Below are 18,551 nucleotides of genomic sequence, written 5' to 3'. Positions count from 1 at the left end.
AGCTTGAGGGGGGAGTATAGAGAGACTAGGCCAAATGGGCCCTTGTATCTATTCTTTGATTCTTGTGGTGTGTTATTTATTTGTTTGTTAATGGGCCTGTTATTTCTTTTTTATAAGCTTACTTTAAGTTCCTGCTTATCTGGCCACCCACTTAAGGGCATACTTGCAATTAGCTTAATGAATGAAGATTAACAAAATGATTAGAGAGGGGAAAGAGAGAAGATTAACAAAATGAAATTATTCTTCTTCTTCTTCCTCTTCTTTTCTCCATCTTCTTCTTTTGTACTGTTGTCTTCTACTTTTCTCTCTAATTTTAGTCAAGTTTATATCAGTTTTAGAGGACTGGTTCACTTCTAGTGTATTTCTTTTAATTATTATTTGAGAGTGTGGAGAAGTTGGAACAACAGTTGGAGGTTTGGATTGTAGAAGGATATGGTGGATGAAATTGGTTATAAAATTTAACCAATAAAAAAACTCATCATAAAATTAAAATTTGAAAAAAAAAGTGTGATTAAGTGATAGGAGTGTTTTTTTTTGCCCTTTTATTGGTGAATTAGAGTTGGCAATGTGTTTAAATATTTGAGTGTTGATGATGTAGTCCTTTTTGGGATTATGAGTTTAGGCTCTTTGCCGAGGTTTGGAGTTTTTCCTTTAGATGCTTGAACCCAAAACTCATATACTTCTTTTATACCTTTCCCCTGTCTACTAAATCCTACCTGATTAATGCCTTCAGAAAACCCAATGTCCAGCGTTATCTACCTTACGCTTATTTAAGGAAAGCATAGTTGTGTTACCTGCAAGCTGTGAGACATCAACATATTGGACCTCCTGGTTAAAAATTTGCACTCTGACTTTTGATTAGTTTGAACAACAAACCAACTATCATACTGTCACCGGATGATATCCTTTTGCTTCTCCATTTTCCTTTAGATGCTTGAACCCAAAGCTTGGATACTTATTATATACCTTTCCCCTCTCTTTTCTTCCTTTTTTATGAAATTTATTTCTATTAACTATAAAAAGCCAACTCTACTAAGTCCTACATGATTAATGCCTTAAGAAAACCCAATATCCAGTATTATCTACTTTACCTTTAAGGAAAACATAGCCATATTATCTCCAAACTGTGAGAAATCAACATATTGGAACCTACTGGTGAAAAATCTACACTTAGACTTTTGATTAGTTTGAACAACAAACCAACTATCCTGAGTCACTGGATGATGTTCTTTGATTCTCCATTTGAACCCATAATTTAAATGCTTCTTGTAGGCTCATGAACCATGTCGAAATTCAGATCAATCCAATGGTTGGATGATGAACTATAAGCTGTTAAGCAGATCCCGAATTTTGAAGCTGCATTAGCGTTTGTGCCTCAGCAATTAGTTTTTTCGTTCTTTTGTTCTCTGTATTTTCTTGTTGGGCTTAGGAACTGCTTGCCTGATATTGTGTTTGCATCACTTTTCTGGTCTTGAATCTTCAATTTGAACATCTTTATCTATTGCGAACTATTAATTTTCTTTCTCAACAAAATGTGGTTTGTCTCATTTAGTCATTTTGTCTTATTAAATTCTGTGTTAAAGTTTGATATTCATTACTCACATAATATTATAGCACCGAGAAATGAAATATCTTCTTCAGCCACTGAGCCCCAGATCTTTCTTAATCTTTCTGTTCCCATGGCTAATAAGACTGAGATAAATGCACTTCTGCTATCAAAGTATTGTGTTGTACCTCCTTTTCTCTCGTCTTGTCAACAAATGTTACATTAGTAACATATCAATGAATTTCCTTTAATGATGATTTAAGGGTGGGTAGCATCCTCTGCCTCCTCCTAGGCTGATTGTATTCTCCTTTCCTATCTATAATAACATTGTTTACTCATTCATCAAAAAAAAAAAAAAAGAAAAAGGTGGGTACAAATTGTAAAGTAGATATAAAGATCATTATAGCAATCCACTAAATTTATATTACATTAGACTGTTAAGAATTAACCAGCATAATCTTAGTATTTTCAGAAACTTCTGTGTGGGAATTCATTGTGCCTTTTTATGGGCAAAAGGGGAGGCAAACTGTATGGCTGATGCTATAGCCAAACAAGGGGTTTATAGGGATAATCGTTTTCAGGAATGCCATTTGTGAATGCTAATGCTATGGGTTAGTCATCTGATATAATCTAAAAATATCTTGGGGTTCAAGACACCCACAGTTCATAATCAATAATTCCTTTTCAATTAATAAGGTTACAAGTTATCAATCATTATTGCGGACAAGTTCCTTGAGTGCATGTTGTGTCTGCAAAGCACTAGAAATATTGTTTACTTAATTTGCTGCTTTTTGGAATGTTACACAAAGTGTTCATCTGGGATAGTGGAATATGAAACAATTAATATCATGAAGTTTTAGAATTATCTTTAATCTCAGAATAGAAGGCTTCCATCCTTTTGTGTTCCTAACTGTTATGCAACTTTTACAGACATTCTTCTTTTGATAAGATACACAACTTTTAATTTATGGGATTGCAACAATGTACATTACTTAAGTATTGAAATTTTGTTCTCTTTCTTTTCTTTCTTAATAGCTGTTATGTCTATAAACAAAAGCAGTATATGTGTTCATTGGTTTTCAGTAGTTCTCATACAGTTCTAATTAACCAAAAAAAAAGGATCTTGATCTCATTACTTTTTGACTCGTTACTTTGTCACTCACTTATAGGTCTATGTGCATTTCAGTTCGCAGTTTTGAGCGATCTCTAATAAATGCTCCTGGACCTTGTGTTCTCTTTGCTACACCTGGGATGATCAGTGGTGGTTTTTCACTTGAAGTATTCAAGGAGTGGGCTCCATCTGAAATAAATCTTGTTACACTGCCTGGGTACTTTTTATTATTGATCATTCTTACACTTTTGTCTTTCAAGTGTAATTATTAGATGCAATGTAATTGTAGTGTCACCTAGGCAATTGTGTATGTATGAGGCCAACCACCAAGGTGATCAACTAGGCAAGAAGTATGGGTATTAACATCTTAGTGGTCGGAATATATAGATATCCATGAATGTAACCCATTTTGGGTTGGTAAGAGTGTATATGGAACTAAAAGCATGGCTATTAATCCTTGTTTGTGCATGTGTTCTCCTTTGGACAAGAACTTATTAAAATATCATTTTTATTGAAATCTGGTGCAAGTTTTAATATAATAATTTCTTGATTTAATTTTTTGTTCCAATTAACATGCAACTACATGATACTTGTGAATAATTACATCCACATATTATAAGATATGTACATATTTCTCTATTACACACTTGTTGTATTGTAATAGTTTTTGGAGTATTGAAATTTATGTTGTTTAAAATGCTAGTGCCTTCTGAATATAACGAATTACCATTTCTATATGATATGCATGATCATTTAGTTAAGAACTTTGCTTTTTTTCAGTTTGTAAGCTTGCTACTTGGTATAGAAAACTAGGAAATCAACCAAAAATTTAGGTGTTTTTTCTTTCGAAAATTCTATTGTGTAGATGACACCTAGACAAGCAGCTATGTGCCTAGGTGACTAGGATCCCTACTGTCACCAAGAATTCCCTATACTCGTAAATTATGCATGCAGCAATTATTTATTTATTCATTCTTTTTATTTGTCTGTCTGCCATCTAATTTCTCATTGTTGAAATTTCTATTACTTTCCTATTTATGGTCCAACAGCTATAGTATTCTTAATTGCATCTCAAAATACTATCAAGTAAACATTGCTTATTTACTAGTTTAATGAATTTGTGATATTATTATTATTATTATGGGGGTGTTTTTGTCTTTTCAAAGATGTACTTCTTGTCTCATGATTAGGGGTGTGGCCCTTTATCAAAAATGGGAAAATGCCAATATTACTTCCCTTAGAAAAATAAAATTGAAATGCCTTAAAGCTATTTTCCCATAAACCTGATCAGTAAATCTTTGTTCTATGTTTAGCACCTTGTGGTTTCAGCTAGAAATTGTTTGCCAGCTTCCAAGTTTCTCAACTGAAAATATTAAAATGCAAAGCATGAATCCTGGACTGCTTTCAACTGTCCATCTTATTTTTTCTTTTCATTTTATAGGTATTGTGTGGCTGGAACAATAGGACATAAGTTGATGTCAGGTAAACCCACCAAAATTGACTTGGATAAAGATACTCAAATTGATGTGCGATGCCAGGTTTGTATACGTTCTCAACCTCTTTAGTCATGTATTATGGTTATTATCCAGCATCACTTGTTTTTTGCTGAAACAGAAAATATTGAGGATTTAGTCATTACTTTTCAATGAAATAGTTGAGAGTAAAAATTTCTCATCTGCTGTCACTGCCTCCACCTCTTCCTCCTCCTTTCTCAGACACCACCACTACCACTGCCACCATCACCATCACCATCACCAGCATCATCATTATCACCTCATCTTCATATATGCATGTAAGGTAAAACCTGACCTAATACTCCAATCTAATGGTTCATATGGAGATAGAGAAAATATTGAAAATCTAGTCATTACTTTTCAATGAAATAGGAGAAACTAGAAATTAATCAGCCACTGCCACCATTTCTTCCCATCTATATTACCTGCTGGCTGTTACCTAGAACAAAGCATCGATATGACTTTATGCTAAAAATATAAGTACCTGAAGTAGATGTAGTAACCATATTGAAGTGCAGTTAAGTTCTGAAGGAATTTACACTGCAGTTAATAGGTGTAGTCCTAGTTCCTTGTATGCTGATCAACCATGCATCCGCCCTGGATTTCTATCAACTTTGGACATACAACTTCAGGAATACCATAAAATTCAACATTTTTAGCTTACATAACTTAAAAGAAACTGCAACTGAATTAATGACTTGAATAAGCTGAAGCTGATACTTGTTCCACTGACCAAAACATCCTGCTCATTGTTGAGCAATTTTGATAATTATTTACAGTTCTGAGCAATTTTTATGTAATACAGATTCATCAGCTCTCTTTTAGTCCTCACACAGATGCCAAAGGGATTATGGATCTTGTCAAATTTCTCTCTCCAAAGCATGTGATTCTTGTACATGGTGAGAAGCCTAAGATGGCCTCATTGAAAGGGAGAATTCAGGCTGAATTAGGAATTGAGTGTTTCTATCCTGCAAATAATGATACAGTGCAAATTCCATCAACTCAGTATGTGAAAGTGGATGCCACATCCAAATTTGTCCAGAATTGCTTGATTCCAAATCTCAAGTCTATAAAGAACTGTGTAGAAGGTAAATTAGATGTCAGTTCATCAAATACCAAGTCCTTTCCAATGGTGCAGACAGGACACAACAAGGTATCTGAAGGAATCCTGGTTATGGAGAAAATGAAAAAAGCACAGATTGTACACCAGTCTGAATTGCTGCCAATGTTGGGAGTGGAAGAACACCAAGTTCAGTTTGCTTACTGCTGTCCTGTACATGTAAGAAACGTGGATAACTCCAAATCACATGAACATGGGAGTGAATCATCAGAGCCTGTTGGGTTTTCCACTTCTCTACAGCCATGTGCCATGTCAAGTTCATCGATAAAAATTGCAGATCCTTCTTTGGAGAACATTTGGCTTTCTTCTGAACAATTTTTGTGGCTCCACCTTTTATTTGTAGAACTCTCCAACAAATTTCCAGGAGAAAAAATCCTAGAATTTCCTGACAATCTACAGCTGCAGTCATTCCATGTCCATGTTTGCCCAGATGCCAACTGCCCATACAAAGTCAAGGAGGTTATTGAAGATAAGCCTGCAGTACATTTTTGCTGCAGGTGGTCTACTCTTGATGAGAAGCTGGGATGGAAAATCATTTCTGTCATGCAAGGTTTGTATTTAACATATTCAAGACCTCATACTCCATATTCTAAAAAAAGAAAATCAGAGACGAGCTCTTTTTAGTCCTATTTGGACTATTTACCTTAAGTTCCAATCTAGTAACTTTCAAAACCATTTCCAGTTGAGGATCGTTCCAGTTCATCCTTGTGTTTATGATATAACTACTGAGCTGCTGAGTGGCTGATCATTCGTTTGACAAGGAGAAAGTAGTTCATCGTATCCTTTATTTTTGTGTCCAGGCAAATCGGAATGAGTTTAGACAGAGTGGGCTCCCCATAATACTTAAGTCAATCATGTTAATACGTTTGTTCTGATGCATCATTTTAGTAGGCACTCCAGTTTCCTTGGTGAAGTAAAGATGGATACTGAATTAGAATACCATGGGAAATTCTAGATCAAACATGGTGGAAGTCTTTGTAGGTGGAATTCTAATCCTACCTGTTGCAAACTTTCTGTATTTTGGGTGGTGTGAGTTAATACTTTACAATGTTTTCCAAGTGTCTCCCAATAATTCACACTCCAGATAAATTATTAAAGTATTATTTTTTTGTATATTACCTTAATTAAACTCATCCAAGAGACCAAAACTTGTATTCAGTGTTTTTTATATATATTTTCCAGCCATGTGTATCTTAATGCACATCCCAATGTTTTCATGAAGAGATATTGCACTGTTGCTCGATAGAAATAGAAACTCAAAAGCAAAGCACTGTTGTATCGCAAGGTTCAAAGTATCGAGGGCGTATCGGTCATTATCGGCCTCTTCTTTTTTTACTTCCACTTTTTTTTTTTTTTCCCGATTTTGTTTCAGAGAGGTCGGTTTAAATTCCAACGACCCTCTGAACCAGGCTCTGACCTGATACAACCTCTTAGGGGCGTATCGGAAAAGGCTCGATACGATACATATTGGCTGATACATAATGATTTTTTGAACCTTGCCGTGTCATACGATACGTATCAGATTTTATTGTTTCAATATTATTACTATATGATATAAAAAATCCTTTGACAAATTGTCGTACCAAAAAGATAGAAAAAACAGCAAGTTGAATTTTAGAACAAAAGCAACTGTGTGCCTACGTGTTTTATTGACAGCCCTTTGGTAGTGCCTTTTTGGGAGGGGTTTCACGTAGCGGCTTCTGACATTACAAGAGCAACCTGTCTGGTAAAAATCCGGAAAGTGAAAAATAGGTTTACAGAAGCTGCAAAATCGAATTTAAATGGCTCAGCCCTTCCAAATGGATTCTTAATCTGTAAACGGAAGTCTCAAGTCTCAACTAGTCTATGCCTGTATTTGATTGTAGCATCTCGAATGGATGCGTGTACCAACATAGACCACAGAGAGAGATGGTGAGTCATAGCGTGATTCTTTATAACACTGACCCATCAAAGCAACAAACTTTTAGTTAATATCACGAAGGCATACATGTTTTGTGTTAAGAGTTATTGTTCACAAACTCCATGAAAAAATACATTTATGATTCAACGGAGTCCGGATCTCTTGTCCATACAAATTCTGCCCACATCTACCCACATAATATCGCAGTCATACATGGAGAACATCTCATCCTCCTACATAGTATTATCCAATGTATTGTGGGTAGATGTGAGCAAACTTCTAATGGGCAGGTGATCCGGAGTCGATTCAACGCATTTATTCGCCCTCAAGAAATAGAGGATTTCAAAATCAAAACCGAACTGTCCATTTCAGTCTTCAGAACCCAATTTTTGGGCTAATTCTTTGAATTGATTTGTCTCCTTCATTGAAGGAGCGTAGTTGGAACGAGCTGTGTAAAACATGGCCACTCAACCCATGTTTAATCCTCAAGAAGACCGTCTAGGCTCTACAACCATGAGAGTAGCTCCCATAAGGCCATAACCATGATACAAGATTGTAATGAAATAAATTTACACTGGTTGAAATACAAGCTAAGTAGGGTGAAGGCTACAACCAATGTGGGGTGAAACCAGGCAACTGGATGTCTGGATCCAAGAGATTACTCGTCAATGGGCTACAATCAACTGGATGTCTGTTGGAATCATTCTTTAAGGTGCTGATTTGGATTTTGGGTTCAGTCATTTATGGAGCACATACCCTTTGATTCCAATAGATGCCCTTAATCTATATTTATATACTACTAATAAAGAGTGGAAATAGCTTCCCAACTTCTGGATGTTTTCTTAACTAGAATACCCCTCTACATCATTAAATTTCAGTAATTAAATACATGAACAATAGTTTTAATAGTATAAAAAGGTATATTTTTTTAGCTGTCCTTGTAATGAAATCGTGTTTTTGTAGTGGTCGGTTAGCTGTTAAACCATTTGCCTCAAACAAGTTAATCCATGATGTTATAGTAAAATACCAAAATTTAAAAAATGTATAAAAATACAAAAACTAAAGACAATCTATAAAAAAATTTGGGCACATCTCTAATATTATATATACACATCATCCTGTTAAACAAAAATAAATATGATAAATAAGAAGTATTTTCATTAATGACAGTAGAAATAAAATTGTATTTCTATTTTGGTATTAGTGGGTCCTGCGCAAAAGAATGATTCTCTAAGCGGCTTAGTTACCTAGGCAAGTAATACCCTCATACGATTTAAGTAAATTGTTTATACATCCGCACTGAAAATTGCTAATACGTGATGAAACAATATTATCCCTTCAACAATACCACATTTTTTTTTTTGGATAAAACAGTCACTGTGTAATTTTACCTGGGGAATAAAGAAAGTCTATTAAGTTCACTTATCTATCTATTATCTATTATGTATGTTTTTCTATAAATTTAAAAACCAATAAACTGAAACTGTTAATCGTTTAACCAGTTGACTTGGTTCAGTTTTGGTTCACAAATATTAAAACACCAGAGGATTTAAGTGAACCGTGAGCCAATATTTTAAAAACTGACCTGAAACCTCTTTGGCCACCGGTTTCCAGGTCAGCGGTTCAATAGTCTGATCCAAATGGATGGTCCATTGTAATTTAAAAAAGAAAATTAAAAAAACAGCCAAAACCATTATTCAGGTAGATGATTTGACCATTTAGGTCAATAGATTGTTGACCAAATCAGCCGTTTTTGGCAAAAGAATGGTTCTAGGGGGTGAAACAGAATCGATTGCTTGGATGGTCTCTGGGTCAAACGGTCCAATCATCCAGGTTAACAACAGTTCCAAGACCATGCCGTGAACACCCCTTCTGGATGACAATGCCAAGCATCTTGTTTTGTTGGAAATTTGAAAATGTCATAAAAAAAAACCGGAGAAGTATGAACAGGCCCATTGCAGATTTTTGAATCCCACTACAGAATTATAAATATTCAAAAATGTCAAATACGCCCGCTCTACGCACCAATGCATGCTCGTGAATAGCATCAATTCCAAATGGCACCTACCCCAAATGTACTTTGAGCCTAAAAATTCTGATACTGGGTTGAACTGTCATTCTTCAAAAAAAAAAAAGAAATTTCTGACACTATCGATATGATTGGACACCACACATCTCATACATGGTGGATTCCATTTTGATAATCCAGATGGTTGACGCTCAATGCAGGCTGAGATGTAGGAGATATACAGTATTGTACAGTGTTAGATCATGCCGGTATTTGGTAGTTTGTTGGAGAGTGTTTTATTAGGTAAGAGAAACAGGATTCAGTACAATGAGATGTTCCCTATGCAATGCTGTAAAGGATGTTTGAACAGAGTTTGAATGGATTGGAATTCTGTCAGTGCAAGGCATAGTTTCAACACAGAAGTATGGAGATGTTCCCAATGCAATGCTGTAAAGGCTGTTTGAACAGAGTTTGAATGGATTGGAATTCTGTCAGTGCAAGGCATAGTTTCAAAACAGAAGTATGGAGATGTTCCCAATGCAAGGCTGTAAAGGCGTGTTCGAACTGGTCTTGCACTGATTGAAGCCGATCTTAGTTTAAACGGGTCTTACACTATGATGTGATATCAATAAGAGACCACAGCTCAATTCTAATACAGAATGAAATAAAACACCACGCCTCCACAAACAAAAGGGAAAGAATTCAAGTCTGCACTTTACAGAAGGCGCCTTACAGCACATCCCAACCATCTCCCATAGTTGTCACTGGGATCTGCTCACACCAACCTCATAGCCACATCTTATCCTGTATTGAGAATATCTCCCTACAAATAATAAATATAAATACATGAGATATTTCTGAGGTACATTTAGGAGATACAGTCTGGACTCCATTGAGGCAGGGAGCTAGAGGTGTAAAGTGGGCCGTGCCGGGCTTGCATGGCATGGCCCGTAGGCAGCCCGTGGGCTGTCATGGGCCGTGCTGCCCTCCCAGGTGAAAATTTTGGGGGTCAGCCCGGCACGGCTCACGGCCCAGGCTCAAGTGGGCCCGTACCGTGCCATGGGCCGGGCTGGCCTATGGGCCAAGCCTTGGCCCAAGTCAGGCCATGGACCAGGCCAAAGCTATTTTTGCCTATTTATTTAAAAAAAATAAAAAAAATTAAAATTTTAATTTTATATGAATTTTGATGTATACAATTGTTTATATATATAATAATTAAATAAATTAGTATAATAAAATTGAAAAAAAATGTTTATTTTATTAATATATTATACACTATATATTATTATATAGTTATAATTTATATATATATATATATATGGGCCATATCAACACACGGGCCACGAGTGGCACGGCCCGCTTGATCATATCATGTCAGTCCGTGAACTTCAAACTCTAGGCCCTGTATGGTACGGATTATCATGCCGAACCTAACACGGCCCGTGGGCTATTGTACCAAGCCATGTTGGACCTGTCCAAAATCATGCTAAGCGACACAATCTGATTTACACGGAGACTGGATCTGCTCCTTACGATTAGCGTCTCGCTGGCGCCTTATATGCACATTCTACCATGCATCGGAAATATCTCTTGTACTTATTAATAAATATTCACGAAAGATATTTCGAATACACGGAGGATGTGCGTGTGATCCCGTCACCTCAAGGGGGCGCAGACGTTAACACACAGGAAAAATCCGTAATAACAACGAGAGTCGACGGATGACGAGTTGGTAGAAGAGACGTCATGACGATCCAAATTATAAGGTGTGCCATTGTGTCACAAATAAAATGCCTGAAGCCGTGAAGCGTAACCAATAATCATTTTAATTAATGTTTTCAGATACGTGGATCCCACAAGTAGTCGACACTGTTGGAGTCACCCTCACTTGTGTCCAAGTCCAAGATAGAGCTTCAATGCCACTGTCACGATTCACGAGAGTGAGTGCCAACTGCCAAGGAAGGAGGCCTTTTAAGGCTTAAACGTTAAACCACTGGGATAGCTTCACCAGAGTGTAGGGACCAGTTTCTTCATTGTAAGATAGCTTGAAAAAACACACTCTCTCTCTCTCTCTGACAATGAAGGGTCTTTTAATAATTTCAATAGGACTATAAGCCTGTAAACCTTAACTGATTTTCAGAATTCGAATTCCATCCTATTGAAGTTGATCCGATCGAATTCACTCCTTTTATCTGATCTCATACAATCCATTCTGATTCAATTTAAATGCAAATGTTTAAGGTAAAACCTATGCTGTTTGAAAGACATGATACGACTAGGGCTTTTATCAAGCAATCTCCTGAATTTTGATAAATACTACTTCGATGATTATCACTTGGTTCATTAGTTATTAGTTATATAGTTTTTTTGATATATACTTGGGGGGTTTTCGAACATCGAGATTCAATGTGTATCGATACTAAAAATTATGTGTATTTATTATTTTTTTAGTTTTTTGGGATGTTTTTAAGAATACTTTTATTAAGAAAAAGGGGTCTCAAAACACCTGTAAATAAGTGTTTCTAGACCCCAAAATACAATATGAAACGCCCGTACAAAGCATATTGTATCAAAATTTTGATCATCGGCCAACATGGCCTTGTTTTTTAAAATAAAAAACAATGGCCACACCAGAAAAACTATATTATCAAACACCCCCTTAATTGGTTTGAGTTGTGTTTTTATTAATTTTTCATAGATTAAAATTACATACAAATAAATTTTAATTCATTTTGGTTATGGATATAATATTCAAGTCATTTTTACTTCATTTTATTGATAATATATAATATTTTTTATGTTTTATTCTAATATATTTATTGATAATATATAATATTTTTTGGGTAAATTAAAAAAATCCCCTGTACTATACTTTGTTTTGCGACAAAGACCTTTTTGTACTATTACCTTAAGACGAAGACCCCTTCCGTTAGCTTTCCCGTTAAAATTAAAATCCGCTGTTATAATATTTTTTAATACTACCTTTGTAATAATTATTCGGATAATTGAAAGAAAAACACTGTTAATCTTCTCGAACTCACCATTTCTCTTCCTCTCCCCAAGACAGGACAACTGGAAGAAAAAAAGAGTCGTCGTGGTCTTTGTTCCTGCGCGGTTGAAGCACGTGGTTCTTCTGTTGCTCGCAACTCGCAATGGTGTGAATGAGGATTTGATTTTGGAGACTGTAATTAAATTGGTTCTCACCTGTTTACGCACAACGCACAGCACCTCAATGAGAAGTGCAGGAAATCCGGGTTCCAAACAGACAATCACGAAGAAAAGAAAATCTCGTACAACAGACACAAAGATAAGTGAACGACACAGAAAAAAAAATCTTATACAAACAACAGAGACACACACAATCGCTATTTTACTTCCTGCTTTCCATCCCTGCGATCTCTCGTTAATGGTTATTTGTGAGATACTTCACGAACTTATTCATGTATTCCGCTTCCCGTAGACGATTGCAGATTATTGCAGCAGTTTCCTTCGCTCTCTGACTCATTTCGTCTCCTTCTTCAGACGCCATCGCTCGTTTCAATGCCTTGGCGATGGACTCCCCGCTGAACGACCCATCTTCATTTCTCTCCACCTCAATCGCTAAATTCTTCTCCACCAGCAGCTTTGCATTTATACCTTGATCGATTATCAGTGGCAACAAGACAAGGCGATGAACATACTGTAGGGTCTCTATGACTGAACCCCATCCCGAGTGAAACAGGGATCCCCTGATTGAAGGGTGGGCTAGAATCTTCAATTGTGGGGCCCATCCCATACCGACGATTCCTCGGCCGGAGGTCCGGCTGCTGAATCCCTGAGGTAGAACTTCATCATCGTTGCCTGCCCAGTGAGATTTTCTAAGTGCCCAGATAAATGAGAAATTGGAGAGCTCTACCCCACGAGCTATCTCCTCAATTTGTTCTTTACTCAGTCTGCACTCGCTTCCAAACCCAACAAACAACACAGATTTGGGTTTCTGTTGATCAAGCCAGTGTAAAATTTTGATCCACTCTTCACACTCTTCGTCACCACCATGATCACTTGGTGTGGGAGATAATAATCCAACTGGAATAACTTCTTTTTCGTACATCGTCTCCAGCACGTCGAAGTAACCACATTCAAAATCCGGACAAGTACGTATGGCCACGGCCTTGCTTTCACGGAGAACGGTGGCTATCTTTTCTGCTGGACCATCTTTCCCAAAAAAACCATGGAAAAAGCTAACAGCTTCGTAGGAGGGGAGGCCAAGAGAAGACTCAAAACGGATCCACGGGGGTGGGGACATCAGACTCTCGGCGGTTGGTCGAACGCTCTTACGAGCATCTCCAACCATGAAATCCGGCGGGCCAATAAAGGCGTTGGCTATAGCAGCGAACACGGAGAACCCGATAATTGGTATGCAGAGTTCTTTGGCAATGTCGATTGTCCAGTCAGCAAGAAAGTCTTGGATGATCCAATGGGGTGATTTGTCAAACAATAATTGCTTGAAGGGGTCACGAAGGAGATTGTAGGCGGCATCCAAGAGTGGTACCTTGTCTGCAGGAACGTCGACGGTGGCCTCAGCATTTGGAGGCAAGGTCTCGCCATTGGTGTTGGGGACGATGGGCAAGGGAAACGGAACAAATTCTAAAAGAGCTGATAGGTTTACAGGTGGTTTAGGGAGCCTATCGATGTTTCTGGGAGTTGATACGAAGGAAACTCGGATCCCAGATTTGGCCAAGGCAATGGAGAGATGGAAGAATGGGATCATGTGGCCAAAGGCCAAGTATGGGAGCATCACTACGTGCACTTCACCGCCCATGATTTCCTTCTTGGATAAAAGAAGACGAGCAGGAGAAGAAGAAAAAGAAGACCACTTTCAGTTATTTCTTGGATAAAAGAACAGAGTAGAAATTCAGTGATCAACAAAGTGATGGGGATGATGGGAGGACTGGACTCTGGACTCTACTTAAATGAAATACAGTATCTCCAATGGGGCTTGCCTAGTTCTTACCTCTATACCGTTTACTGTTTTATGTCTTTCTTTTATTTTTATTATCTGAAAAGACTTTTTGGCCCCTTGATTATCATTTATTGGACGGTGGACAGTTATCACTGTCCTCTAGTAGAATTTTCTCACTGCCATCCAAATCCAAATGAAAAGAAAAAAAGGGTTTTTAACGATGTTGCCAGCTGTCACAGTTGTGTAATTCCACTGTCTTCTTGTACGAACTATTTTTTTTCAGCTCAGAAATCATTTATCTCGGTTTATAAATACTTATTTACTTTCAGCTCTACCCCGTACCAATTATTTGACACGGACAAAAATGTCCTCTTGAACTCGGCGTTTTCTTGTAAAATTGAATTTGGTGAGCGTTGGGCCTTTCCCGTATCTTTGCGCTTTCTCTCCTAATAAATCTCTCGCGAGAAAATTGAACTTTGTGACTAAGACCGTTTTTTCCTTCTCCTAATACTTTTAATAATTACTTCGGACCACACATTAGATTTCAAATATTTATGGGTATTTAGTAAAAAAGTGGAGAAAAATATTTTTTTTTAATTACTTCTTTGAAAAAGTGACTTCAATTTAATTTTTTTTAAGTACTTATTGAAGCACACCAAAATATTAGAACAAACTAGTCCATGACAAATTTGCATAATGACTAAAATACCTCCATGAGGTTATACCTCCCCCTTCTCCGCTCATTCGACTCTCAAACCCTAGTAGCACACCAGTTGTAGATCCACTGGCGACAATTGGCGGTGAGGAATTGTGGCCAGCGGACTTGTCGTTTGGCCTCTTTCCTCTATGTTTGAAGTTAGATATCTAAAATATAGCTCGTAGCTCGATCTCAGATATTTAAAATAGAGGAACAATGTCTTGTTCGTGGAGAGGAACCAGACGATGAACAGTGTCTCTGAAATAGGAACTAGTCCTTGACAAATAGGTTGTTGAAGAACAGAAAGAGAGACGTTTAGCCATCGCTGATTCTCTTTTGGAGAGGAAGATGAATAGTGTCTTGTTCGTGGTTCGGTGGTTATAGAAGAACAAAAACAAAGGAGAAGAAAATGAAAAGGAGAGATAGAAAGAGAGGGAGAGAAAGACTAAGGAGAGGTTGTTGACCTTCTCTACCGCTCGAAGGGAGAATAGGGGAGTTGTAGTGGTGACAACCTCCCCCCTGATCATCATCATCTTATTATTATTATTATTATTATTATTATTATTATTATTATTATTATTATTATTATTATTATTATTATTATTATTATTATTTATTATTATTATTATTATGAATTTATGATGATTATTATCATTGTTAATATTAGTTATTATTATTATTATTATTATTATTATTATTATTATTATTGAAAAGTATTGTATATATGAACGGGAGAAGTGAGAGCTAAAATTGTTATTTGAATAAATATAAGCACTTATGGGGAAAGTAGCTTACCAAACATTCCCACCCCAATAAGCACTTAAAAACATAATAAGTGATTTGAAAAAGTGGGTTACTAAACAGCCTAAAGGGTTGTTAAAACAAGTACTATTTCTTTTAACAAGTACTTAATCATCAACTGGGGCCTAAATCTCTTGCGAAAAACGTTTTCTGCTCTTGCTATTGAAGGGATGAGATATCCATCGTATGGACGCTTGAATCTTGCGGAATTGAATGGGCGAATTTCAAAAATTTCTCTCTATCCTACTGGGAATCGAATTCCCTATTTTAGAAAAAATCATATTTTTCAAGGATTAATCTTGAACCATAAACTGAACTAGATCTGAACAAAAGCAGTAGGAGAGGGATATACCTGATACGGAGAAATAATATCTCCTAACAAAGGTGTTCACACCCAAGGAATGATCCAAAGACTGCTCCCACTGAAGATGGCACAGTGCATGATGGAGCAGAATCAACAGTGTTCTTCCAAAGAACTTAATCCTTCGCAAGAATTAGCAAGATGGCACGTGAACACAGCTTCCTACCAGTCCCTTCACAAGGAACTGATGCCAAGATCCATCTTGACTTCTCCCACTGAATTGGAGATTGAACTGATAGGTGAGGTGGTGACAGGAAGGAGGCGGCAAGAGTGAATTTTTGCAGATGTGCTGAATTCTCCTTTTTGTGATTTCAGCTCTGAAGACAGGTGATGAACTTGTGTATAAAGGCTGCCGCCCCCTCCTCATTTTATAATCTAAAAGGAATCAGCTCCTAATCCTATTAGGAGTTGCTGATCCAAATCATATTTGGATCAAAATTCCCTTTAAGTGATAAGGGTGAACCCTTATCTTATCTATAGATTAGATCAACCTTCTCCTAATCTCATTAGGAGGTTTACAGATCTGAATTGCATTCAAATATGGATTCTCTAAGTGGATAGGGTTAAGACCCTAACCAATCTGCTAATCCAATCCTAGAATTCGACCCTTATTTAACTGATCAAATCAGCCCAGTTCGAAATGGGCTTTAGGCCCATTAAGGTTATGTGCTCACTTAGCCTTCCAAATTGTTGCCCCGTTGAGCTTCTTTGTATCGTGTGGAATCCAAACATTGATCTACACATCAGCCACATGGGTTCAGCCCAGCCTTTGTTACAAGGCCTGGCCGAATACACTGTTATGGACAGTACACTTAAAACCCATCACATGGGCTTTATGGGCCCAACACTTACCCTAAGTGGTCCCTGGGCCAAGCCACCTTGTAACACCTAGGGGTTGTGGGCGGATGCAAAATTATCCCATCAGGTATTACCCTCAATGGTCTTACACTTAATCTCTCAGCCCATAATGATCAAACACTATCCGACAAGAGAGGACCTCTCCCTCAACTACAAGGAACAGTGCTGCACTCTCTACTCACATGGACCCTGGGAATTAAAACATTTTGCAAACGTTTGGAAACCATAATTTATATACTTTTATATCTCATATAAAATATATTTTGCAAAACAAATCTCAACGATTGAAATCGGCTGCCGGAAGTCTTGGTTTCCATCAGAAAGAGTGCATCTCCGATCATTACCTTTGTCCAACAAAGGGGCTGATTCTGTCACTATAATCACCCACTCAAATGAAGTCTCGGATTGTCCCAACATACCCAGGTTTTGACCTCCGCTAAGTGTCTCTCTGATTGGCATATCAAAGACACCCCAATCCGACACCTAGTGCAGTATCATAATCTAGTCTAGGGGTCAGGTGTAACTTTTTAGTTTTGCCTATCAATCTCTAAGGTCCAAAGCAATACTGGAAATCTAGTCAAGTTCAAAGATTCAATTAATCTTACACTACATGTGCCTTAGGTCTCACTCTAGGGGCTGAGACAGGCCACCCCAACATTTGGCAGCACACCAGTGTCAGCCTTGGTAGGATAAATCTCCCCAGACTTATCCAACGGCTGTGAACATTCTAAACTAACACGAGTCTCATACGTGTCAAGTTTAAGGGTATTACACAGAAACACACCACAGGAACATGAATCAAATATGTACTTTATTCATTTACAATAAATTCATAATGTACATCATTCTGATTGGAGCTAAGGGCATACAACTGTCTAACAGTTATTGCCTTCCCCCTTCTCTTTAATCTCTGGCAACCATTGAGCCTTACTGATTTCTGCACTAGCTAAATCGATAAAAGTTGAACTTGGCGACCGTTGAGACTTCCACCTTCTGTTCAATCTTTGGCAACTTTTCATCCTTCCCCCATCTCTCTGTGCTCTCTCTTTGGATAATAAATCTCAGGCGATCGTTCCCCTCCTCTCCGCTCCTCCTATCTCATTGTGACGTTTGTTTTGTTCTTAAATGATCACCGATGACAGTTGTAAATGTGAACAAAAGTATCACCCACTGTTTTGTTGGAGATAGAAAGGATTTCTCAGATGGTTCCCATTCCCAAGTTGAACAATCGGACTTGATACCAGAGGCTAGCAGCGGCAGTTGTGCTTATCTAAGACACAAAACTTGTGTTGCATTCTAACTCACTTTAGTAGTGATGTGGGCTAATCTGGCCTAGCGTATAAGGGAATCTTGGCTATAGGGGTTACACATCTCCTATCTTGCAGAACATCCTGCCCTCTTCAAGATAACTCACCTCAACTACTAGCCCTCTTATAAGGGAATCTCTTCTCAACTACGAGCCTTCGGGCCCCTTGATCTCCAGGAGACCATTCCCCTTGGCATCCATTCCTTCACCTTGATTCACACCCTCCGAAGCCTCAGAGCCCTCAATTCTCCACCAAAGCTTGGGAGCGAATTGACTTTGTTGACCTCAACCAATCTGAGTGTCAACAATTGGCGTTGTCTGTGCGAAATATCACTACAACACTCCCATCTAACTTAAACCTTGAAACTCTTGAGCACTGATCACCAT

General features: G+C 37.6%; 1 protein-coding gene and 1 pseudogene across 2 annotated transcripts in view; one reads left to right on the top strand and one right to left on the bottom strand.

Annotated features, from left to right (window-relative positions):
- The window catches only part of CPSF73-II (cleavage and polyadenylation specificity factor 73 kDa subunit-II), a 60,918-nt gene extending 54,426 nt beyond the window's left edge, over positions 1-6,492 (top strand). The window contains exons 11-14 of one of the 2 annotated variants that reach the window (XM_088983446.1): positions 2,733-2,874; positions 4,099-4,195; positions 4,977-5,841; positions 5,974-6,492. In XM_088983446.1, coding sequence (XP_088839572.1) covers positions 2,733-2,874; positions 4,099-4,195; positions 4,977-5,841; positions 5,974-6,008 — 1,139 coding nt within the window. In that variant the 3' untranslated portion in view covers positions 6,009-6,492. Of the gene's footprint in view, positions 1-2,732; positions 2,875-4,098; positions 4,196-4,976 lie in introns of both variants that reach the window. The other variant, XM_088983447.1, reaches the window with a different exon arrangement.
- Positions 6,493-12,602: 6,110 nt separating this feature from the next.
- On the bottom strand, positions 12,603-14,000 carry LOC148855246 (UDP-glycosyltransferase 91C1 pseudogene; annotated as a pseudogene).
- Positions 14,001-18,551: the final 4,551 nt, after the last annotated feature.

Source organism: Nelumbo lutea, chromosome 4, assembly GCF_056320005.1.
Source record: "Nelumbo lutea isolate HS-2025 chromosome 4, American lotus-T2T, whole genome shotgun sequence".
Classification (NCBI taxonomy): Eukaryota; Viridiplantae; Streptophyta; class Magnoliopsida; order Proteales; family Nelumbonaceae; genus Nelumbo; species Nelumbo lutea.
Note: the sequence above shows the minus strand (reverse complement) of the source record. Positions and strands in the feature narration are given on the sequence as shown.